At 39.6% G+C, this 24,729-nt stretch overlaps 1 protein-coding gene across 3 annotated transcripts; it reads right to left on the reverse strand.

Moving 5' to 3' along the window:
* Nucleotides 1-62: 62 nt before the first annotated feature.
* Nucleotides 63-22,773, reverse strand: akna (AT-hook transcription factor). 3 transcript variants are annotated; one of them, XM_026929201.3, is made up of 24 exons: nt 22,211-22,773; nt 17,994-18,331; nt 17,041-17,158; nt 15,500-16,289; nt 14,599-14,899; nt 13,494-13,568; nt 10,703-10,859; nt 10,396-10,520; nt 9,843-9,902; nt 9,631-9,752; nt 9,377-9,530; nt 8,713-8,888; nt 8,321-8,485; nt 7,955-8,183; nt 7,069-7,172; nt 6,637-6,905; nt 6,302-6,458; nt 5,510-5,686; nt 4,376-4,509; nt 3,843-3,971; nt 3,601-3,720; nt 3,415-3,513; nt 2,363-2,510; nt 63-1,637 (listed from the first exon to the last, which is right to left on the reverse strand). In XM_026929201.3, exons 2-24 carry the CDS (start codon nt 18,171-18,173, stop codon nt 1,388-1,390), a joined length of 4,239 nt encoding a protein of 1,412 aa, XP_026785002.3. In that variant the 5' UTR covers nt 18,174-18,331; nt 22,211-22,773; the 3' UTR covers nt 63-1,387. The 3 variants fall into 3 exon arrangements, with proteins under 3 accessions (XP_026785002.3, XP_026785004.3, XP_026784999.3); XM_026929198.3 differs by having other exon boundaries at nt 64-1,637; nt 16,975-17,158; nt 22,211-22,771; XM_026929203.3 differs by lacking the exon at nt 3,415-3,513 and having other exon boundaries at nt 16,975-17,158; nt 22,211-22,772.
* Between the last annotated feature and the right edge of the window lie 1,956 nt (nt 22,774-24,729).

Below are 24,729 nucleotides of genomic sequence, written 5' to 3' on the forward strand. Positions count from 1 at the left end.
TATAATTCATCTTACCTACAGAAGTGTTTGGAATTTCTGGAAAGCATCAAGGTCAAGGTCAACACAGTCAAGAAATGATGCTGAATTATGTCTAAAGGAATGACTACAGGAAGTATTAAGAACGATTTAATAACTGTTTTTCTAATAATGGTACAAAAGTACAAAATTTCAGGATTTTCTCACACATTTCTGCTTTCTAAATCATTCACTTGTCCAAGAAACTAAACAGAAATTAATTCTAGCAAATATTAACAGATCTACAGTTTCAACATCAGTTTATTTTATATTTGCATTAAAGATTTGTAGGGTCACAGTCGTTTCTCACAGGACACATTAATGATTAAACTAAACTGCATATGGATAAACTTCATTTCCACACTGCTCTTTGATGACAGACTGTCATGCTTCATAACTAAACATTATGGTTTATTATCCATGAGACTAAATCTCCTATCAATCAGTCAAAATTGCCAGAAAAAAGTAGTACTTCCTAACTTTAAAAAAAATATATAATAGTGCTCTTTGTGTGTCTCACAGTGTGCTAGATGTACATTTTTTTTTTTATCCCATTTTCTCAAAACTTGTTCATTTTTATCAAATCCCAGTCACATGATAGTAAAGGCTAACACATGCTTCCTCCACATTGTTTCAAACTGCTGTGTAACAGAGCACTGCAACACACTCGGAGGAAAGTGCTATCTACCCTCTTCCAAATACATGAGGTCACAGACGGCCATGATTGGCTAGCTTCACTCTGATTGACAGGAGAGATTAACACCATCCCGCCCACTCAGAGAGCATGGCCTATTTTCCTTTTTGGTGTTGCGTCGTCATCAGGATTCGAACGTGCAATGCATTGCGACACTCTGGAGCCCATGAGGTACTGCATTTTCCAAACTCATTTTAAGGGCACAAAGCAAATGACAAGCAACATACCATAATAAACTAAAAAAACAAACAATTCCCAAAATTGTTAATAGTCCACTAATTTTAGCAGCAGTTTCCATTATGAAAACAGATTTATTTATTACAAATGCAACACATTTAAGAAATCATTTGTAATTAAATGTTGTGCAGAACTGCACTCATAAAACCTAGTGCAGACATGCAGAAGAATATTTCCCAGTACAAAATCTCACAGACACCAACAAAAGCCCTATGGATAGTATTTCCGATATCTGAAATTATTATGAAATTGCTTTTCATACAATGGCTGTGCAGCTGTAAACAGTGCAATATGTGAAGCTCATCCCAGTATAGCTGCCATGGTTAAGATGTGTGTGTCTATATCCATTACCAATCTCATGTCAAGAATGTATTAGGTGTCTACAAGCTGCAGTTTGGTTTCTCTGGAGGTCACTTGGAAGCACAGAGCAGTGGTGCAGCGTCAGTAGGTGCAGGATTTTGCGAGTGGGCTCATGTGATGCAGTCCTGAGGAGAGAGAGTGCACCATGCGCTCAGACATCTCTCTCATGCTACTGGCGGTGGCGATGGCGCGGCCCAGAGAACGGTTGAGAGAGCGTTGTGCGTCTACAGATTGCGAGCGCCTCCGATGAGCCCTGGAGCCTTTCCCTTCACTCAGGGTAATGTAAAGTGGCTTTTGGTAGGAGGTTGACACCACAGGGCTGGAGTAGTAGCTGCAGGACAGAGGAGGTCAAACTATATTAAAGACAACATGATATAAATTCTAACAAATTTTTAATATTTAATGAGACATGTTTCCAAGATGGCTAGACTTTCTACCAGAATTAGATTGGAAAAATATCCATTATGTATAAAAATTTCTTTGCTTCCTTTGAGTTCATGTTGATATACATAAACAATCTGATTATTTTTAGATGCAAGTCATGGCATTTTGATGGAAGATTAAGGAAATATACAAATGTGTGAGTGATTTGCTGATTAATACATGAAGGTAACAATTTCAATTTAAAGTATTAAATAAAAAAAAAAGTATTATTAGCAAGTATTTTTAAGCTGTCACTAACGAATTAGCATTTATTACACATGCTCTGCTATGTTACAGGGACCGAGACATAAAAAAAACTTGAATTTCTAGAATGCCATAATTTAACATCCAGTGTATTATTATCTATTAATAAAATAGTCTATTTATTGAGTATTTTTGCTTCTTTGACCTCTTTGACTTTGCTACAGATAACAGAGAATGGCTAAATGCAGGCCTGTCAGGCACCATTCTGATGGTTCCATACGAAACGAACGCTTACTTGCCAAATACACTACAGTACAACCGTGGAAACTCTCTCTCTCTTTATTGATAGCACTTATTTTTAATAAAATCCAACACTGTCCACTCTGACCTGATTTAGAAAGCTGAAGATGGTTATCCTGAGCTACTTACAGGACTGAAGAACAGACCGGCACACACTGGATCACAGGCACACTGCCAATCACTGGAGGGGGAGGTGCTACTGCCAGGTACACACCCCCTGTCTGCATATGTGTGGACCTCACTGGTCGAGTTTCCTTCTGCATAGAGCTTTGGTTTGCTGAAATCAGATATCAGTAATGATATGTAACTTTAGATCACCCTGCACGCAGATTTTATTCTAATGAAGCTGGAAGGATCAATATTAAAAAAAAAAATCAATAAAATAGATCTGGTCTTCACTGTGATCGGGTTATAACTAGCTGGGTGTGTACTGGGAAGCTATGTACCAAACACAAATAAATTTCTATATCAGGGGTCTCAAACGTACAGCCTTCATATGTCTGCACCAGTAAAGTTTCTAATCCAAATTAAAACTGTCCTCTGGACTATAGTTGAATAAGATTAAAAAAGAGCCCTTTTATTCTACTAGGTAGCAACATAGAGCAATAAACTCAGGGCCATAAACTCATTTACTTAGAAAATGTGCTAATGATAAGTACTTCTTCATTAGCAAGCTAAAAAAAAATCTGACAATGTAACCATATCTCTTTCCAAAAGAACTAATTTAGCAGTTTCAGAGCAACAGGAGATGAATACTTACACAATCACAAACTTTTTATTCGGAAATAATTCTGCAAACCATACAGATTTTTCTCCCAACTCCAATATTCTGGGCTATTTTGTGTAATGAATCGCAGTCTTTCGTTTTGTTCAATATATATGTTCAATCCATTTGTGTACTGAGGATGTACATTTCAGATAAATGTAGATAAATGGACACCTTTAAGAGGAGTTGTTGATTTGTTACTGGTCTACAAAGACTCCTTTGCTCCAGCCCACATGAAATTGGACTATGTGTAATGAAGCTCAAAAATGAATTTGACACCACTGCCCTATATGGTTGGTAAAACTGATATAACAGAAAACCACCATGATGAACCAGAGAACTTTTAATTTATATTTATTATTATTTTTAGTAGTTTATTAAAAAGATGCATAGTGTAAATAATGTAATTTCTGACCAGGTGGAGGGACTGTCTCTCTTTTTGTTGCTCCACACAGTGGACAGTGATTAGAGTAGTAACCAGTGTGACTAAGTGAGCTAACGTTTCTTGCTTGGCCTGAAAAAACACAAAAAAGGCAAAAAATGACCAAAAAAATCAATAAACTAGAAGAGGACAGATCGCATAAAGGAAGAAAATACTTACATCCAGAGGTTCTCTGGCGTCGTGCCAAACAGCTCAAGCACATAGTTACTGGCCTTCCTCTGCCTTCAGTCTCATCATTTCTCACATCTGATCTGTCAGCTGATATGCTACGCTTCTGGCCTTAGAGGAAAATACACTACTATTAATTTCATTCTGTGATATGCAAAAAAGAAATCTGCAATGGAAAGCATTACCACAAGCTCACAGATACACTGCGTGCACAGGCTACCACATTCTCTTACGATTTGTGTGGGTCTTTGGGTTTCGTCCAGTTTCAGCTCTCGCTCTCCGGGTTGTGTGTGCCATCGCAAGTGATGCTGGGATGTGCTTTGGTGTCGTGTCTTCAGACTGGGTATGCTCCGAATCTGTACCTGTATTTTTAAAAAAACAACAGCAAAAAAAAAAAAAACATATGAGTCAGTAAACACTAATACAACAGTGTTATTAATTAGTTGACAGTATTGCTTAATAGCAACACATAACCATGAATTCTTCCCTATTAAATGTGTTCCTAGTTACTGGTTTTCCATTTTTCCTAAGTCCGTGGAAATATGTTGAAATTCCTGTCTGTGGTAATCACATACAAAATCTGCACATATTGTAGATTGAAATTTAAGAAAATAAATAAATAAATAATACTGCATCCTGTAGTATTTCTTAGGTAAAAGCTTCTAGTGCCCAAACAGCAACTCTACTTTCACACAGATGAGAGAAAATATGCACATATTTTAATGCTCAATATTAAGACTGCAATGTGTTCATTAAATCTACACACTGGTATCTGGCTCTGGTCTGAGGCGGGGCACAGACGCTGATCTCCTTCTTGGAATAGTTCTTTCTTGTTCACCCTTTACAGTGCCCCCACTCTCTCTTGGTTCTCTCTTGCTAGCTGTCTTTCTCTCCAAAGACCTGCAAAAATTCCACATATGGAAATACAAGGTTACATATGGTACCTCAGGAGGACTGCCAGGGTGGTTCCTTCAGAACTAGTGGAGTTTTCCTGTTTCCTTGCTGAGGACCAACAGCAAAGTCATCAGCCTGTGACCATCACCCCATGTGAGTAGCCTAAGAAACATGCCAGCTATGCCACGCCAATCCTCTGGCCATTCTACTCAACCCAACGGACCCATGGGGCCTGGCGTTCCTATAATTAATGTGAAGGTTGTATATGAAATTCCTCCTGATAGTACACCTCGCCAGACAATAACAGACAGCACTCATAAATAAACAGAGAATGAGAATCACTCCTTAGTGATTAATGTGCTAATACTGCTTCCTACTGATGGTGAGGGTCACTCAGACTCACCGCACAGCATATGGGCTGCGATGAAGCAATATTCAGTCTGTAAAATATAGCAAAGTTAGACAGTGAGGTCTTGGGTGGTATGGAGGGTTTTTAACCATGTTTCCACTGCTGCTGCTGAATTAAACTCCTGCATTACTCTCTGATAATTAGAATACTCCAACAGCACATTTCTGTTCCTGCCTTGACAGACATAGCAAAGAATTTACCTTTTTTCTTCCTAGAGGGCATTGCAGCCAGGCATGGGTCTGTAAGTGCTTGTTGAAGACACTCTGGTCCCAGACAGGACACAATGGCAACAGTAAAATTTTAACAATAACAAAACTAGCAAAAAACAACTCCTTGACAAGGCAAGAATGGGGAAAAAGGATAAGTGTGATGTAGCGACCTTTTATGGGCTACCCATAACATGTCACAGTCACAAGGTGACGACTTTGCGTACTCGGCAAGGAAACAAACAATTTGGAATACTCCACTGCTTCCGAAGGAAACCACCTTAGTACAAGATATTTTTAAGTGTGCAGTATTCAGAACACTGTCCTTCATTTGTCACCCGAATAACTGTCTGACCGAGGTGCAAGATAAAGTGTTTCTGAAGACAGATACCTGAAATCATGCTGCCGTGGATGAGGTGTAGATGTGTGAGGAGGTGCATGGTCTCTCACATCCTTTGAGGGTGAAGGGGGCACTCTCACACGATGGGGAGGACTGGCTGTCCTGAGTGTTCCCTCTAAGTGCTCCCTGAGTCTGTGCACCTCTGCCTGAAGAGACTCAATGGCCTCACTAAAAAAACACAAAACAAATGAGTACATGTACAAACATGAAGAGTGTGGATTTAAGTGTGGATTTAAAATGATAGGTGAAGTAAGAAGTTGAAATAAGATGTGGTACAGATGCACTCACTGCACACAGAATGCTTTGTTTATAGTGTCAAACACACCATGCAATTTCACACAGCATGTGGTAAAAGCAGTTAAAATACCTCCCCAATTATGTTCCTCAAGATAATCAATTTTCAATGACTGTAAAAAAAAAACAAAAAAAAACAATAGAAGACAGATAATTTAAAAATACAAAAATACCGTCCCTAATTCCTTGAGATCACGTATATCAGTCAAGCCACAACCCGCATACTTAATGTTATAAGGTACTATATGTATCAGTGTGTGTATCAGATGTCTTCAGACGTTCCATTCTGAATCAGTAAATCAGATTGAATGTAACTTTATGCCCCTGAGAAAATAAATTGCAAAGATAATATTCATTACTCCACTGGGAGTAATTTCTCCCCATAATAATATACTGCAGTGCACTCCTTTCAGTGTGTCCAATCTGCAGCAGGCATAAATCTTGCCTTGTTTGTGCTACTATCCCTATGGCAGCTACAAAGAGACTCACTGGTGATTCGCCAGCTGCCCAGAACTTTGGGCTTTGAGGTGGTCACCATGGTGATAGGGTGCAGTGAAGGAGGAGCTTCTGAGATAAGAACGATCCTGATTGGACGGTCGTGTGTGTTGGTCGCCCTGTCGTGTTCCATCTTCTGATAAGGAATGGGCTAAAGAAAAATGGATGAGAGAAGTCAGTGAGCAGGGAAGGAAATGTGATGATATGGAATACATTGAAACAGACATGCTAATTCAGCATCCACCTAATTATATCCCTGACCTGTTTATATTCAGTTAAAGTGTGTGAGCCTCAACAGGGCTGTTTGACGTGCTGTGAACAATGTTTACCACACTCGCTCTGTTGCTCCAGCTCGCTAATGCCGCTACTAGGCCAAGGCTGGAGAGGTGTGCTGGGCCAGCGCAGGGGGGAGCTGGAGGTAGACGAACTGGGAATGTGCTGCATCCTTGCCTCTCCTCTTCTCCCCAAGGATCCTGGAGCACCTCCAGAGGCAATGGCATGGGTTCTAGAGGGATCTGAAGAAGGCTGTGTGTGTGCTGGAGAGCTAGACTTAGGATTTATTCGGCCCTTTTCCTGTGCGACAGATGGCCTTGTTGCCCTGGAGGAAACAGGAAAAGAGGGTGGAGTAAGAGTAAAGACACACACACACATAGTGCAATCTGCCTAAAACCTGCAAAATCAACAGCGAATAGAAAAACCGTGTGCTGAATGAGCACAGAAATAGATGAAGAGAGAAGCTCTGCAGTGGAAGCACAGCCCACCTCACTGCTGTCCTCTGCTGGACCGGGCTTTGTGCTGCAGGTGTGAGGCGACTGCTCTCTGAGCCCATGAATCCACTATCTGTTTCTGGAGTTACCACACCATCCTATAATCCCACAAGCACAACAAACTGTAGTCATCTGTAAGTGTGTCTTTCAGTAAGAATTGTAATACAGTGGAATACAGTGAACTCCAGAAATATTGGCAGCAATCATAAAAACAAGTAAAGATGAATATATGAAATGAATAATATTGTAAAAAGTGCGAGTGAGAGGCAGGATACAAATGCGGGTGCTTGGTTCAGGTGCTGTTTTTCTGATTTGCTCTCAGCAACAGACTCTTTTGTGCAACTCACCCAAACGGCTTGTTGTCATGGAGGTGGCAGTATACAAAAGTGCCCAGTTCCTGCCAAATGATCCTTAATCATTCAGTTTTAAACTGTAAATATTTGAAACATTTTATTATGACCGGATTATGCATATTTATATTTTAGACTACTTATGTATTTTATATCCGTTAGTGGACTTGTGTTGGTCTCTTTTGTGTAGACAGCACTTTGATTTTCCTTATGGGGAAGGACAACACTAGTAAGGGGGGTACAAAATGATATTTATACTCCAAAAACAGTTCCTGGAGGAATTACATGATTTTTTTTCTTTTTCTATGATGTAAATTTGCTAAAGAATTCCTAGAAAAAGTTCTTAGGACACTGATGTTTTAAAGAGGAAGGGTAGATAGTCTATCCAATTGTTTAAGTGATGCATAGTTGATTTTTGCCCATTATTTTGAACAGTGTTATTAAATCTAAAGTTGTCTGTATAAGCTGATAAAAGATTTAAATATGTCCCACTGATATCATTTACTGTATTTTTTAAGTCTCTTACTCACCTGAAGCTGTGATCTCAGGGCCCTGTCATTCTCTTTAGAGGCGCTTCTTCCCAAGGCTGCTCTCTCTCCCAAGCTGCTATGGGACTTTACACTACCTGCAGCTCTCCTTCCACTGCCCTGTTTCCTTGGTAATGCTGAAGCTGGGACTGAGGCCTCTGGGAGAGTTTCCATAGAGTTACACACATGTGAGCTACAAGAGGGACCTGAGAGAGAGTCTGCCACTGGCAGTCTAAGAGAGAAACAGAGGGAGTGAGAGTAAACAGTCAGTCTTTACATGTTAATGAAATAAAAATTTACAGTCGCTTTGGTAGTGAAGAGCTGAACTGCATTAGCTTTGATTATTTTTCGGGTAACAACCAGACTCACGGTTTGTTTTGGTCCTGCTTGTCTTTAATTCTCCACGGCTGCTCAATTTCTATCGTATCAGTACTGGTGGGATGAGGAGAGTAATCTCTTAACTCCAGGGAATTGTGGTCCACCTCACCCTGATCTCTGTCCAGCAGCTTGGATAAATCCCTGAAGTTCTGGTAGCTGAGTATGAGGCAAAAAACAGTTTTTAATATTCAGATGTGTTTGTATAATGGTCTTCGTCCTGAGTGTATTACACTTTGATGAATGTGTGAAGTACTTATGCTACTTGAACAGAGCTAGATATTAGTGTGGATCAAGCATAAAATGCTTAGATTAAAGCAGAGCTGCTAAATAGATGTACTGGTTTTCATTACACAAATTAGAGGCCAGCGTCATAAAGCTCTTACTGGTCCATCAGGTCGCTGAAGTCTTTCTCCACACGTTGATGTTTGTGGTTCAGGGGACGGAGGACAGATGGAAGCATGTCCTCTTCGCCCTCCTCTCTGTCTCCATCACTCTCTCCACTGACAGAACTCACCTCCAAGCCGACCATGACCTCTGCATGAGCTGCTGAGGCGAGGTTCTGACCAGAGATAGACAAGTAGAAGGTCAGCATCACACAACCAATAATACTGGAACTAAAGCATACTAAATAAAGTTACACAATTTATCATACAGTAATTATCATTATAGTTTGTTACTTCCTCAATTAATTTAACATAACCTACTATGATATTACTAATCTTAGCAAAAAAAGTTAAAACTTAGCTAACTGGCTAATGTAATATCAGTTGTGGATTAAATCGCAAAGATTTGAGCTTAAGAGTTCTAAAACTTTTAGGTTTTAACTGCCTAACCAATCAATCTATTTTTTCACAGAGTAAAGCCTAATGCTGTTGCCTCTCTACACCACCACCTTGTGTTCATACTGAAAACTGCATTTATTTTTCTTGCACTGCCTCTCTTCAGATGTGAATTATTCATGACACTAGTAGTGCCCAGAGGAAGGTTATAGGTCTCACACTGCCCCACAGATGTGTGAGAATGGGTCGGTGACAGAGTTTAGAGTACCTCAGGCTGCGGCTCTGTCTCTTTCAGAGACACACAGGGCTGAAGGGCATGGCTTGGGGTAGGTTCCGTGAGCTGATTATGTTCAGGCTGTTCTATCCACTCCTTCAGTTCCTCCAACTGTATCCCTGTCTGAAATATCAGACTTTCGAGTTCCCTAAAAATGTGAAGCACAATATAGAAATGACTTATGTGCTGCATTTGTACAAAGTCTTGAATATACTGCTGCATATCTACAGAAAGTTCTCCATATTCACCTGTCAGGATCAAAAGGTCCTGACTTCCCTCCTGTTTGCCTCTGCAGTTGTTGGTGCTTTTCTCGAGCAGCAATGTAAGCCCTTTCTATCGACTCCTGACCCTGGGCCAGCTGAGACAACCCCTGTTCACAAACAATAATGTGTTAGCAGGCAGATAACATCGCAAATATACACTTATTCACTTCCTCTTACGCAAAAATGGATGATGGTACCTGTGTCTGCTCATAAGGTTTAAGTCTTTGACTCTTTAGTAGCTTCGCAAAGTCATTAACCTGAGGAAAACAATGATCAGATTTAACACAGGTCAAGTTATAACATTTTATTTTATTTACACCAAATAAAACTAAATTATGTTTAGCAATGGCAAATATGCTAGGTGCATTAAGTACACTTTAGGGGTTGCACAGCTCTTTGGTATTGGATAGAACAGCAAGGCAGACACTGAGCTATAAGGAGGGCTCTGTTGATTGGCATGAGCTTCCCTTCAGGTCCAGAATTAATGATTTCAGTTGAGCTGCAGGTCATCCACATGAGTGCATTGATATGTGGTACGTCCTTACATAATGCAGTATGATTATGGATTATGTTTTCGATTTTATTGCAGCTGGATATGTAATTTGTAGTTAACTGATGTGCATTGATGATGAGCATTTAACAGCATTTTTGTTTTCACTATGGAAAAGATGAAATGGTAAAAATGAATAGCAGCGCAACACCTAGTGTCCACAGTAATGCTGAGAGAAAAGAGGTATTAAATGTCAACACCTGTAGCTGAAATCTCGCCATCTGTTTGGAGAGTGCCTCAGTTAGTGGAGTTGCAGCAAGAGATTCACGCCAGCTGGAAGAGAAAGAGTCTACAGAGGACGGGCGAGTGGGTGTCCCTCTGGTAGCTTTCACAATGCAAAAATGATATAATCCAATTATTTATCTGCTCTCTTTGCTTCATCTGCAATTTACTACTGTGTGAGACACACTAACAAATTAACAACAGCTTATTGGTTACCTGACCAATACACAGTTTAACATGCTATTTTGACTATTCTAAAAAACATCACGTTGCGGTTGCTCTCACCTGAGCTGAGCCTTTGCTGAGTCAGCTGGACAGCATCCGTGCCCAACACTGCCCTCTGGGCCTGGGGAAAACTCAGGGTCATAACCTTTGACCCCTCCTTCAGAACACCTGACAGAGGAGGCTGGCTGGGTTTAGGAGAGTCCGAGTGCAGGCATACCTGGCAAATCACACATATAAGGATTCCCACTTGCTTATATACATGCCAACTCTTGCTTTCCTTTACATTACTTGTTATTTGATCACAATATGTACTGACACAGAGGTGCCAAGATTGCCAGCAAGAAGATCCTTCCAGGCAGAGAACATTTTTTTTAGAATTTTAGCGCTAAAATCCTTGTTCATGTTACTGACTCCATGCTAACAGCATATATAATAAAAAGCATGTATAAATAACATGGGCTAGCTGCACTTTTACCACTTTAGCTGTGCCCACATGCTAGGGCTAAACTGTGTCATGTCACTGTCTGCTTCCTCCACTAACTCCATTCCCTAGAATCCACCAAAACATCACAGCACTTCTCATTCCAATTCCCTTTCCCATCAGTCACAGAGACTACACACTTTGTCACATGACTCACTCATGTGTCCATGTTCAAGTTCACTGGATAATCTAATTAAGCGTTCCTTTTTCACTCACTCCTTAAATAACCCGAACTTTTACTCGGTCTTCGCAAAGTCTTGCTTCTTGTTTGCGCTAGTTACAATACCAGGACTTTGTTCTCTCGTTTGATTTTGGTTTTGTCCCATTTAACACTGTTTGCGGATCACTTAACCTTTGCATTTTTTTGACCATGTTGTTTGGATTTGCCCTTTTGGATTATCTGCCTACTTAAATAAACCAAGTGCACAAGCTTGCTCAGTGTTAGAGACCAGTGCCTGATTCGTTTTAAATTGATGATTACATTTAAAATAGTTCCACAGATATAGCAACAACACAACAACAACAAAAAAAACCACACAACTGTAATATTAAATCTAAGATGGCAAATTTTTGAAGATGTTTCAGTGACTTACAGGGCTATACCTTAGAGTCAGAGTTATCTTAATACCTTAATATCTTCATAGCACAGAGGAAAGGGACAGCCTTTTTAAATAAGCTTTCTTGTATAAACCTTCGTAAGAATCGAAGAGATTCACTGCAACCTAGTGACCAAATTAGTTAGGAGATAAGGGAACATTTGTTTCAGAAATGGTTCGCAAATAGGCGGGACTGAGGGCTGTCCAAATGCAGTCATATGTACATACAGAAAACGAAAGGGAAATCCACAAACACACATTCCCTGACAATAAATGTGTCCAGACATTGTGGAGCACCCAAGTGTGTCTCCACAGCCAGCCATGCCTCAAGAGGAGGTGACAGGATAACTGCTCCTGCTCGATAAGTCTTTCAGACACTATATCACACCAGCATTTACCTCTATGTGACCCCAGTGCCTGGAGTAATACAGCACCCTTCCACTTTCCATTATATACGCTAGACTGAGCAAATACCCCACTACAGAAATGCTACCTATTTCAATCACATTCTCACTTACTATTTATACAGTTCACTAATGTATACTCTTCTTCAGAAATTTGGAACAGAGACCACTGTGGCGTCTCATTAGAATGAATGACACACTGCCGCCTACATCCAACATCCTAATACCTATAAAAGGAAGGACAGATGGCGCTAGCATGAAGGGGGGGGTAAGCTCCTTGTAATTAGCACAACAATAAATGCAGCCAGATGGAAGAACAGCAACCAAGAGACTGAGTGCTAGAAATCCATAATTACTGCATAAGTGTTCGGTCTATAAAATGGAACTACTGGATCAAATCCACAATCTATCCACCATATAATGCTCTTTTTGCCCCTTTGCCAATGAAATTCCTAAATACCCTACAATACAGTAGGTTGGTGCAATGTTCCCTACAAATACTGTAGTTTATGTCAGGAAGGAAAAAGAAAGGAACGGAAAGAAAAAGAAAGGAAAGGAAGGGAAAGGTAGCACACCGTTTCAGATACAGGGTCATTCAATGACATGCTAAATAATACTGTCGGGGAGCATTACATCACATCCTGTTTTCGTCCTATTAATCACAGTGCCACACAGCACTGGATTGTACAGTGCCTTAAATAAATATTCACTCCCTTTGGACTTTTCTACATTTTCTAGTGTTATGACCTGGAACCAAAATTGGCTTAATTGTGAGTTTTACCATTTGACATACTCAATTTCATTAATACATATTAAGATGAAGGTGCAAATTTTTAAATTTCAGTTCTAGGTTGTAACACTAAACACTACAATATGTGGAAAGCAGCTTTGTGACACTCCGTCTGAGTGTTTCCCCCCCCCTCACAAACCCCTGCAATGAAATCAACTGTTATTAGAATACTACTAAAGGAACTGCTTGCTGCTAGAAATTACAGAAATCATTCACATATTTATATCAGAAAAATAAATTCATTGTCAGTTTTCACTTATCCTGACCAGACAGGACTGCGATTAAAAAGGCTGTGTACAGTTGCTGCCTTTTTCCTTGATTGAACATTAAGCATGAGGCGTAAGAAGAGTCACTGAAGAGCTGCCTTCTGTTAAATTGCAGAACAGAGAGTCTATATATAGCACCTTCAGACATCAAACAGCACATGTACCACTGATCTGACTGTAACAGACGGTTAAGAATAATATATGCAACCTTTTATTCTCTTTCATACTGGTGCCAAATGTATTTTTAAAAATAGATTTTTAAAAAGGTGCACTTTTGTCTGCACACATTAAAATGTACATAAAAAAAATCAAACCTTAGCTTCCAAACGTAGCCTGTCAATGGTATTCTCAGCCTCTGCATACTTCGTTAGAAGCCTATTGTAATCCTCCTATAAGAGAGAAAGGAAGACAAAATGTGGAATTACATTCCCACAGGCTGTGTACATGCAATGATTTTCAACAATCTGAATAAATTTAGTGTTGATACTACAATCACAACGAGATGCTTGTGGATTCTATCAGAGTGGAACAAATAGATAACTTGCTGTATAGTGGTATTACCACTCCAAAGTCTAGTATTTTCCAATAACAGCATGTTCTGAAGTGTTTGCTTGTTGTGCTTATAATTTGCCAATGAGGACAATTTTAATTCAATTAAAGAGACACACGTTCTTCTTCTCACCATCTGTTTAATAAGCATATTTATACCACAGTGCTGTTGAATGCTTGAGTCTTATTGTTCAGAAGGTTTTGATTAATTTTCTATTCTGGCTGCAAGGTTATCATTAATTCTAAACTGCTCATTCACAGGGACTTGTATGGCATGTGCTCGGCATAATCTATGACTTATAAATGAGTTAAAAACATGCTGTTATTTAACAAAGAAAAATATATAGTGGGTGCAGCTAAGAAGGAGATGGTTAGCTAACATTTATGGAAGGAGTCTCCAGTGTCAGTGCTTTGTAACAGTCAGTAAATTTTCCAGAAGATTTTCCAGTTTCTCTGTGACATGACAATAGAATGAGAATTTATGACTGTTATAACATAATTTATAACAGGACCTAACTTGTCTCCCAGACTTTCCACAATATTAAATATAACTATAAACGGTTAAAAAGTATGACATGATGTTTCCTTAATAAATGGATTGGTATGAGAGATATGAAAGGACATGCAGTTAGAAGAAAATAATCAACTCTGGGGTGGTAACGCTGACTCTCCTTTGTTTCAGGCTGCCACCTGTCATTGATTAATTTCCTAAAACAGCACCCCCTGTTGTTTTATCACATACTTATTCCAATTGAGCTATCAGTCATATTGTCTAATGATTTATTAAAATGCATGTAAATACAGACAAACAAATATGTGCATCAGACAAACAAAACACTAGAGGTGGAGATTTTGTTCTCCTCGCCACACCTGAAGCTGCTGCACCATAGTGCTGGCCTGCAGAGGGCACCGGAACTCCTCAGGCATTGTAGTATTCAAGGGCTTCTGGGAGTCAGTGGGGACTGCAGTATCCGAGGGCCCTTCAGAATTACTCAACAGAGCCTCCCTCACAATGTCAGCAGGGGATCTGAACACTACAGGAGCTTCCGGTTTTGAGTCTTCTTTGTGAAGAGGCTTCCGACTCTTCGGAGGCTTGTAGCTGCTTTTGGGGATACGAACTTTGGGCTCCACTTTGGAAAAATCTGGTAATGGGTGACTCAGCTGGCCCTTCCTGAGAACACAGAGACAATACAAACAATTGCAATGTGGATTTAAGAAGTTTCTACGTTTTTGAGCACTTGTGAGCCTTGCAGCTTCCACCAACCACACTCCTTCTCTGTTAAAACTACACCTTATGAGATAACGTTTAAGGCAAAGAGGCATAGCTGAGACTAAGAGCAGAGCTCTCATGCTAAGAGCAGAGCTAATTTCATGGTAGTATGTGCACTCCTGCTCCCTGATATAATGCCAGTGCTAAATCCTGACCTACCTGATTCATCCTAATGGAGCTTTCTGCATTTGTGACTCGCCTTCTGCTGCTATGGATGACCCCACATGGATATCCTTAAGATCTGCACTTCCCAAAAACAGTTTAAGCCCAGGTCTCACCCTTGCTTCAGTAAATAATCTCACCTAGATACTGCACGTAATCAGGTGCGACCCAGAAGAGGATGGGTTCCCTTCTGAGTCTGCTTTCTCTCTAGGGTTCTTGCAGCACCGTCAGCTCTGGTGTGCTCATTAGGAATCTAGAGCTACATCTGGATTTCTGTAAAGCTGCTTTGTGACACTTTCTATAGGTTATAGAAACCTTACGACACAAACACAAACCCACCTAACATCATTCACGTCAGTGTGAGAGGTTTTGGAACGTCTGTGGTGTCTCCTGCGTCCATATGTGGAGTCTTTAACTGTAGGCTGTGTAGAGCTGGAAGATAGGTAATCCTCCTGTGGTGTAGAATTTGTATTTCGAGGAGAGGAAACAGGAGGCTGATGGTGATTTTGACGAGGTCTAGAAGTCTTTTGCTCTAATTCAGGTGAACCATTTTCTGACTCAAAGATACTCAGTGCAGACGCAGGCTCCTCCTGCTGTGGCTGTCTGACAGGTTTGTAAGTTCTAGGGCTGTAGCTGAGTCGACTGCTGTTAGACCCACCCAGCTCTGCAAACGTTTCAGCTTCAATCCTACCGTTACTTGCCACCTCCTGTAAAGTCAGTTCAGGGAGGTAGGGATGGATATGGGTCTGAGGAGCGCTTTTGAGGAAGGGTGAGGAAGACACACGTCTCCTTTCATCACAACTGTTCTGGGAGGGTGTGCGTGTTTCTAAAGTTGCTATATCAGACTTGTTGTTATTATCCATTCCTTCATGACTGGTGACAACATTGCTGGCCATCCAGTTATCCTGCGGGTCTATATTCCTTTGAAGAGGATATGACTCATCTCTGTGCATCTTAATCTCTTCAATCTCATCATTCGTAATTCCCGAAACCAGATCTCTGTCTGGCCTTGAATGTGGGATAGGTCTGCGGATGTTAAAGCTCTCCTGATCTTCCTCATCAAGTTTCTCTTCTTCGTCATTATCATCATCACTCCAGTCCTCCAGAGAAACACTATACTCAACATCATCTAAAAAAGATCAGAGAAAGGTATAGGAATGCACAGTTAATAGTAATTTAATTGTTATTTATTTAAATCACAAGCTTTTGTTTCTACAGTAACAATTCATTCACACGGACTTGTAAGGCGGATACGCAACAAAATATAAGCCCCAAAATAAACGAATTAAAAATAGTGCGAATTAAAAAGAAAAATGTGTAACTGCTGATACAGTGAAGCTTGGAAAGCTTGTGAAGCTTTACTTAACAGTGATGGGAGAAGTCTACAGTGTCAGCCCGTTTTAACAGAGATAAAGCTCATGTTTTAAGTTTTCCGCCATGGGGAAAGTCTTTAGGACAGAAGCATTTCTGCTTTCTCGGTAACTAGCTGCTTTTTTGTATTATTAAATTTAAGGGAGGATAAAAAAAGAGCGACTGTTGAGGGAGTTGTTCAACTGTTTATAGCTGCTGTAATGTAAGTGATAAGAGGAACTAACTTGTTGTTCCAGAACATTACATGTAAATAGAAACGGTTAAAAAGTAAAAAAAAAAAAAAAAAAAGCTTTTCCTCTTTATACATGACATGCTTATAACACTTCATCTCTGCAACCAAGTGGCCATAATATTAAAATAAATAAAAATATAAAAATGTATCACCACTATGAAGACATTTTATCTAAATACTATTGTCCTAAGTAAATAAAAAAGGCTGGTACTGTGTGTGGGTGAGAGACAGTCATCTCCTATGGGTTGGGAGAGAGGCTCAGAGTCCAGCAGCTCACTCAGGTGACAGCTGAGATCTTCCAGTGCAGGAGGTGGACCTTCTTCAGGCTCTGGAGTCCCAACATCTGAAAACATGTCCTCTTCATCCTCTAATACAACCTCATCTTCCTGTTCCAGCTAAGTGGGTGAAACGATGGTGAATTTCAGGCTTTATACATCATTTATATTCACAGGGCTTCATGATAACTACATTTAGTTGCCACTGCGTCAGGTACACATACCCTAGGTGCACTTTTTAGGCATACAATTACTGTCTGTAGCACAGATGTTGTTATTGGCAGTTGTTATTTGGTTGGTGGATGATTCTCAGCACAGGTGTTGCATTGCTATAAGTGTATCAGACACAGCATCGATGCTGGGGTTTTAAAACACTGATGGATACTTTTTTGTTGGTGCACTTTGCAGTGTACAATTTGAGTCACCATCAGGGTCAGTTTCTGGCTGCAGTTCAGGACCACTTTTGGTCAGATAACTTTGTTTGGCACTCATACCAGCTCCACACTCATACCGGGCCAGAGTCAACGTTATGCTGTGAATGATTCATCACCCAAATAACATCTGGTCAGAGGTGATTGCGTGGTGGTCCTACCATGAAGTATTGACACAGGGAGGTGTGTGTACTTATGCAAACGACAATTGTATGCTTTTTGTTTAATTTATTTTTGTATCACAATAATAAATTATTGTGGGTCAAAATCCCAAGTAAGTCAATTTCAATTCTAGGTTGTAACACCGGTTGTACAAAATGTGAAAATGGTCAAAGAGGGTGAACACTTATGCAAAGCACTGTGTATGGTAGGTTAACCTGATGTAATGGTAAACAAGGTTAGGGACAATGTAGATGTAACTGACAAAATGGCACTGTATTTGTACCATATATATCAACCTGGCTTGAATTACACAGTTACATTTTACTTAACCCAAGACCTAAGTAACATGCTGACGTTCGTACCTCCCCTTGTGTCTCTCTCAGGCCAATGATGCCATTCTCATCCATTTGGCTCTGGAAGTCCTCGTCTCTGCCTTCGTCCCAGCTGAGTTGTGAGCTGATTGGGCTGGGGGGTGAAGAATATCCCGAGGCAGGGGTCCAGGCGCGCATACGCACTCTGGTAGTATTTCTTTTTCCCTCCATGCTCCCTCTTGTTTTCTTCTCTGCCTCTCACACCACATTCACAAAGTGCTTTTGTAGCTTACTGGTCCACTTACTAACTGCCATGTCAGAGTCTCGCTTCACTGTCATGGCTGAGATCCTGGTTTGAACAGATGTAGCCAAGATGACGAAACACAAATCTGAAAAGAGAAAAAAAAAAAGCCACACAATGTGAATCAGCTTTTTTTTTAAAATTAAATTACACTTCTTCTTATTATACTGCATGGAGATAAAATACAGCTTGTTAAAAGTAAAAACAGTCACAGCTGATAACAGTTGTCACAATGCAAAGTGTCACAATGCAGAGTAAACAAATCCACCGAGCATAATTAAACAGGTTTAAAGAGCGCCAGGAAGAAAACAAACAGTCGCCTCGTAGGAAATCTGTGCAGCCCAAGAGATATAGCTCTACAAGTACAACACCTTGACATTACCGCTGCCAATCATTCTGTAGTGAGCAACACTAACAAACCGTGATGAAAGACTACACAGATTAACAAGATGTTTGCTTGACTGTAAACATCTGTTCCCATTTGCAAATTTGAATAAATTCTTTCATAACAGCTGCTGGTACATTTTCAAGTGCTGATGAATCTAAAGTATGAGCTGCCATTACTGAATAAAATGCTATATTAGACAGTGCTGCTGAATTCTTAAATCTGATTGGTCAGAAGAAGTTGATTAATTTTATACAGTATAACAACAGCTCTGTGGTGCATATCACAGGTTTATTTGTTAGCAATGTAGTAAATTTTTATACTAATCCTGCATGGATACCAAGAAAGAAAGCGCAAGTATGCAGAACAAGTACATTCATATAAACCAGTCATTTTTTAACTTAGAGCTGGAACCACTGCCTGATCTATCGTTAAAAAAAATTAATCAACAGTCAGAATCAAGACTCCAACACTGCTGTGGTATAAAACTAAATAATTACAAAACCTCAACATTATTGTCTGTGGTTATCACAGCAGGAGATAAGGATTTGGAGGAAAAAATGCTGGAAAATTTCTTCACAAAAAGATTTTGGTTCTCTTCACTAGCAGCCAAACTACTACTGCTACTATATTCATATATTCTTCTAATCCACCTAACAGACTTGCAGAGTGAGCAGTGTGTTCTCTAGACTGTTTTATAATGCTCTATAATATCAGAGGAAGAACCAAAACATAAGCCTCTTACCTATTCACCATCTGAGATAGAAATGCATCTCCTGACACACTCTTATACACACTTTTCCTAGGAAAATTCCATAAATATACCACTTGCAATTTATTTTCATTTTGGTGTCAATGACACTCCTAAATGCTTGCTTTAAATAAGCAAGCAGCAAGAATGTAACGTATCACATAAACTGTGCTGAAGTGGTAGTACTTACCAGTATTTTTAAACCCAGTATGGTACTATTATGTCTCTCTTGGATGACAACCAGCATCTTAAAACCACAGAATGTAAACCACACAAGCTTCTAGAAATACACACATACCCAGACACAGCTAATCCATTATATGTTGAAGAGTTACATACTGGATGATGATACTCTGCTAATTAAACACTTGTTAACACTCTCCAGGCTGCCTGGCAGGTCTAACTTCTTTTTCTGCGGTCGTGTCTGCTAAAACAGTGACGGTATCCAACAGTGCTGACACCCAACGAATGCTGAGCAAGTGTGTAAGGAAGGCCAGGCAGCTACTTATAAGCTACTTATGTTCCAGGGTCACGGCTGAGGACGTAGACTGAGACGGAAAGCAAAACACCGAAGCTGAAATGGCCGCTTTAGATTCTGTGAGAAGTTGCAAAACTTTGTTTTTCTACCATAACTGTTGATTGTAATAGGTCAAAATGTGTTAATTTTCTATAACAGCTGTAAAAGTTGTAACATTAGGTTTTTTGCCACATGAAAGTCTTCAGAATGTACGGTTTTGTGGTTTCTTGGTTGACAAGCAGCTTTTTTTTTGAAAGAAAAAAAAAATGTGGTGAGGGAATGAATGTTTATAGATGCTATAACAAGTGATAACAGGAGCTAACTTGTTTTGAGGATGTTACACAACATTAAAACATTCTTTAATCACTAAAAATTGTTAGAGGTGGCAAATTGCTTTATTTTAAGTGGAATAAAACACTTCAGAACATGTTGTAGGAAAATAATTAACTTCATCTTCACTGTATTAGTTGCTTGATTAGTTACAGATAAACAAGGGAACTGGTTAAATATTTAATTGTGACAATTGTTGTAGGTGAAGGTGTGCTTGATAACGCAACTGCTCTTCCTACACTAGGAATCTACACCATGTTCAGCCTTAGTCTCTTAATGCAGTTCAGATAATTAAAACTCAATCAAGCAGAGTGCAGCTAAGCCCTAAGGTAATTGCTAGAAAGTGCTCTCTAGCAATAAGAGGATATGTAACGTACAAGCTATTGAGCTCTGTGAAATGATTTCTCCTTTATTCAGTAAAAGGCCTGCAATATTACAGATGTCTCCACAGTGCTATGTGCTGCAGACAGGTTTTATTAATGGTTTAGGTTATTTACCTAAAACATGTTGCACATAGGTTGCTGAGAAATCCACTTTACAAGTGTTTAAAATGTGTTTTACCTTTTAACTTTATATATGGGTAACTGCAGTATCAGCGGGATACAAATGACTGCCCAATTGCTTAATCACTTGTACAACAAAGATAGTTACTGCATCATACGCCTTTAACTGCATTTTTAGCATCCACATAAGATGCTGTTAACAAAAGACTTAAGGTGGATTATTTTGTGGAATCAAGTACATCACCACCAATGCAATGGTTGTAAGAAAAACACACAGAGTGATATGCAGAAGTGAGGCTGGGGCTGATTTCATTCTAGCCCAGCCTGTAGATTCATGCAGCCTATCAGTGACAGTTGTGTCAGATGATTACACAGAGCAAAACCTCCCCTAGATTTGGCTTCCATTTGGGCTGATATTTTTTAGCTGTAACACATCATTAACAGCGATTGAGAGAACGTATGTGAAATGTGAGTGGTGAATGTACTGAGCACCAACAAGGTGGATTATTTACACAATCCTCATTTTTTTTCCTCAAAATGGCTTTGGAGGAGAAATTAAAAGTAGACACTGTAAGCACAATTTACATAAACTGACACATAACAGAACTTTATGGTTTGAACAAAAGGGTTGCAGTGGTTCTGTTTACCATGTTTGGTAAACTGGGATGGAATGGAGTTCTAGCTGAGGTGTGTTCGCGTCTCGCACCAGGTGTTCCCGGGATAGACTCTGGATCCACTGTGTCCCTGACCAGGATAAAATATGTACTGAAGATGAATAGATGAATGAATGATTGAATGAATGTGTTTGGTAAACACTTAAAAAACTCTGAAATCATGAATCGTTCTTATTATGCTATTGATGAGACCTTGTGATATATTGCATTGCTCAACCCTGACAGCGGAATTATTGATAGATATTAGATTTTAGCCCTTCCATTTAATATCACAACCAACCGTCACTGGTAATAACCATAGTTACAGTGAACCCTGGTGAAAAATCCAGCTTAGCCTGATCAGATACCAGCTGCCAAAACACGGGCCAAGCTGGTCAAACTGGCAGGCCATCTTTACCAGTCGGTAAGTGCCAGTAGAAAAGGAAAACAGTTTAGGAATTACAGCTACTAATGCAACATTATTTTAAGAAAATAATACAGTAGTATAATAACAGTAATAAATTTAGTTAGGTAATAAAGAACCTGATTCACAAAGATGGTCTAGCGGTTTGACCAGTTTGGCTTGTCTGTGATTTTGAAGCTAATATCTGGTCAAACCAAGACATACTAAAACCATGGTGTGGTCAAAGTGTACACAAGACAAGTATACAACATTACTACCCATAATGCACCACAGTAAAACCAACATAATACAACATACAACATAATAGTTACCAGGAGTTACCACAAGTAAGACCAACCAAGTGATAAGTGGCTGTAATAAAGCACTCTTGAGACACAGTGGAGCTTTTTAAAAGCTTAACTTACCCTGATTCAGGTATCCAGAAGCACACACACACACATGTATGTTAAAAAGAATAGTGTGCTTTTTAGATGCACGCGTCCCCAAATCAGTGAAGTTGACACCGAGGCCTCGGGTCTCCGTTACCTAGAGAACAACAACACACAAGCCGCCTCCAGGCTCCAGGCTCCCGCCCACCAGCACCAACAGCCCACAGGATCACACTCTCACCCACACGCCTCTTCCTCCATGTTCCTCAGCTCCACTCCTCAACACTTCTGCTTTTCTTTTCAGGTTTTCTCTTGCCTGCTTTCACAACACGCGCGTGCAGATGTGTCCTCTCACTTCTCTGCAGTGTTTGGGTTCGTTACTTTTAGGAAGTAACGTTACAGCTAAAGAGAAATTCTGTCTTCTAATAGTTTGATTTGTTAACCTATAATAATAAAAATATATACATATATAAAACTCTACCTGGACTACAGCTAAAAGGCATGCCACTGATTTGAGCTGGAGCATATATTTGCATAATAATGACCGTGACGCTAAAGCGAAATGTAATTGGCTGAGACTTGAAAGGGGGCGTGTCTACATCTCAAACCGAAGAATACTAAACCGTTGGTGTTATTTAGTACAATAACAAGCGGTGCTTAAATGTATCCGCAGTGTTTATTCATTTAAAAAGTGTTAGTGTTTAAAATAACAACGACTACTATACGTCCTAAAAACCTCTTATTCCTGTGTTTCATCTGGTATTTGTGCTTTTAAAGCTGAAAACAAACATTCGTGAGGACTGTTGAAGAACTGACCGCATTCTCCCTGACAAACACAAGATGGCGACTTCTTTGTGCTTTTTCAGTATACATACATTGATTTTTTTTTTAACCTCACCTTTTTGTCACTAGGTGGCAGAAGTAGACTAAAAAATCAGAAACTATTCAACATGTTGACAGTTACTGAGACATCTAGGCAGTTCATTAGAAAAGTAGCATACTTGTTTCATTCAGTAGGCTACATGACACTAGCTTCATTAGTCCCAGTCAAGCACTTCATTTCACTTCATATCTAACATTCAGCACTGAACTTTCAGAAATAGGGACAATTTATAAATAAAGTGATAGGTTTTTAGAGACTGTAAGAATAATTTTTTATGTTGAACATTAAAATATTAGCAAAAAAGTATCCAGAGTTCTATCCCAACGTCCAGGTTACAGTCTAGGTGGCTCCTCAGGAGCGCTCTTCTACGAGAGCTAACAAACTCCAACTGTCAGTCTCACTATTTAACAAGCGCATTGTAACCCTGGGTGCGTCTCAATCTGCTCCCTAGTTCAGTAGTCAGGGCACTGATCAGGGAGTCGGCCATTTTAAGGGCTGTCTTAATCACAAAATCCTTCCAGTGCACTGGAATGTTCGCTCCCTATAACCCACAATGCACCACAAAAAACGCTCACTATGTTCTAGAAATGACGTCATATTTTCTGATGAACTCTCAGCCAACCTTGTCTACAAATGTTCACACTTGAAAGCAACAACGCGACAAGCCACATTTTTTATGCACGTGTGCGACACAAAGCCGTGATTTCAGTGACAGCAGTAAGCAACAGCACGAAAAGTGACATTTGAATTAAGATCTTCTCAATTTCTCAGTTTCGCAAATTAGCTATGATATGGTAAACTAACAAATCCAAACGACTTACTCGAATGATTCCTCTCACAATCCTATAGAGCATGTGGTCCGACGTTTCTTCTGTTCCCCACTCACAACTTCAGCTCCTACCTGCAGTTAGTTTTCATTTAGTGTTGGACGTGCAGTAATAGAAGAGAATGTTGTAAATCATAAATGAAACAACCAATTTTGACAATGATTAATGTATTATTTAATTTGTGTTTAACTAGTTAGCTTTAGAAGTATTTACATTTTGGCAACTGTTTCTTATAAGAGCTAAAAACACACTGGACAGTGTATTCCCACAAGCGACAACAGTCACACCCACAAGTCAAACTATAAGTGGCACGAGCGACTTGTCGCGTGCTAGTGTGATCAAAGGGTAATTCACAATTCTGGCAGAAATCAGCAAAAGCTGTTTTTCCTCCGAAAAATGACCCTAAAAAAGGCTAAATCAAGTATGTGGAGATACCGCCTTGTCCTAATTGGCTGCATGTTAGTGGTCCATATGTTTTTTTTCCCCTCCTGTTTAAAGACCCTGTGAGGCCACAGAGACTGGATTTTCTCATCGGAGTAGATATTTTACTGACAGCTGCTGTAATGCGAAAAGAATTTTTGAATACTACTACAAAAATGTTCTGAATTAAAAATCATCTTTAACTTACTAGCTATCTATTCTAATTTTCTAATTTGCAACTTAGAAATTTAAGAACAACTTAAACCTTAACACAGACCTTAACACAATCTTCTTCTATTCAAATTTTTGGATAGGTGCAGAGAAGCCGTGACCTACTGGTTGTGTCATTGAAAGGTCTTGGAATGTAGGCTGCATTTTTTAAAGCATCTTTCAAAATAAAACAGCCTTTAGTAACATAGCAGCCA

This window comes from Pangasianodon hypophthalmus, chromosome 15, assembly GCF_027358585.1.
Source record: "Pangasianodon hypophthalmus isolate fPanHyp1 chromosome 15, fPanHyp1.pri, whole genome shotgun sequence".
NCBI lineage: Eukaryota > Metazoa > Chordata > Actinopteri > Siluriformes > Pangasiidae > Pangasianodon > Pangasianodon hypophthalmus.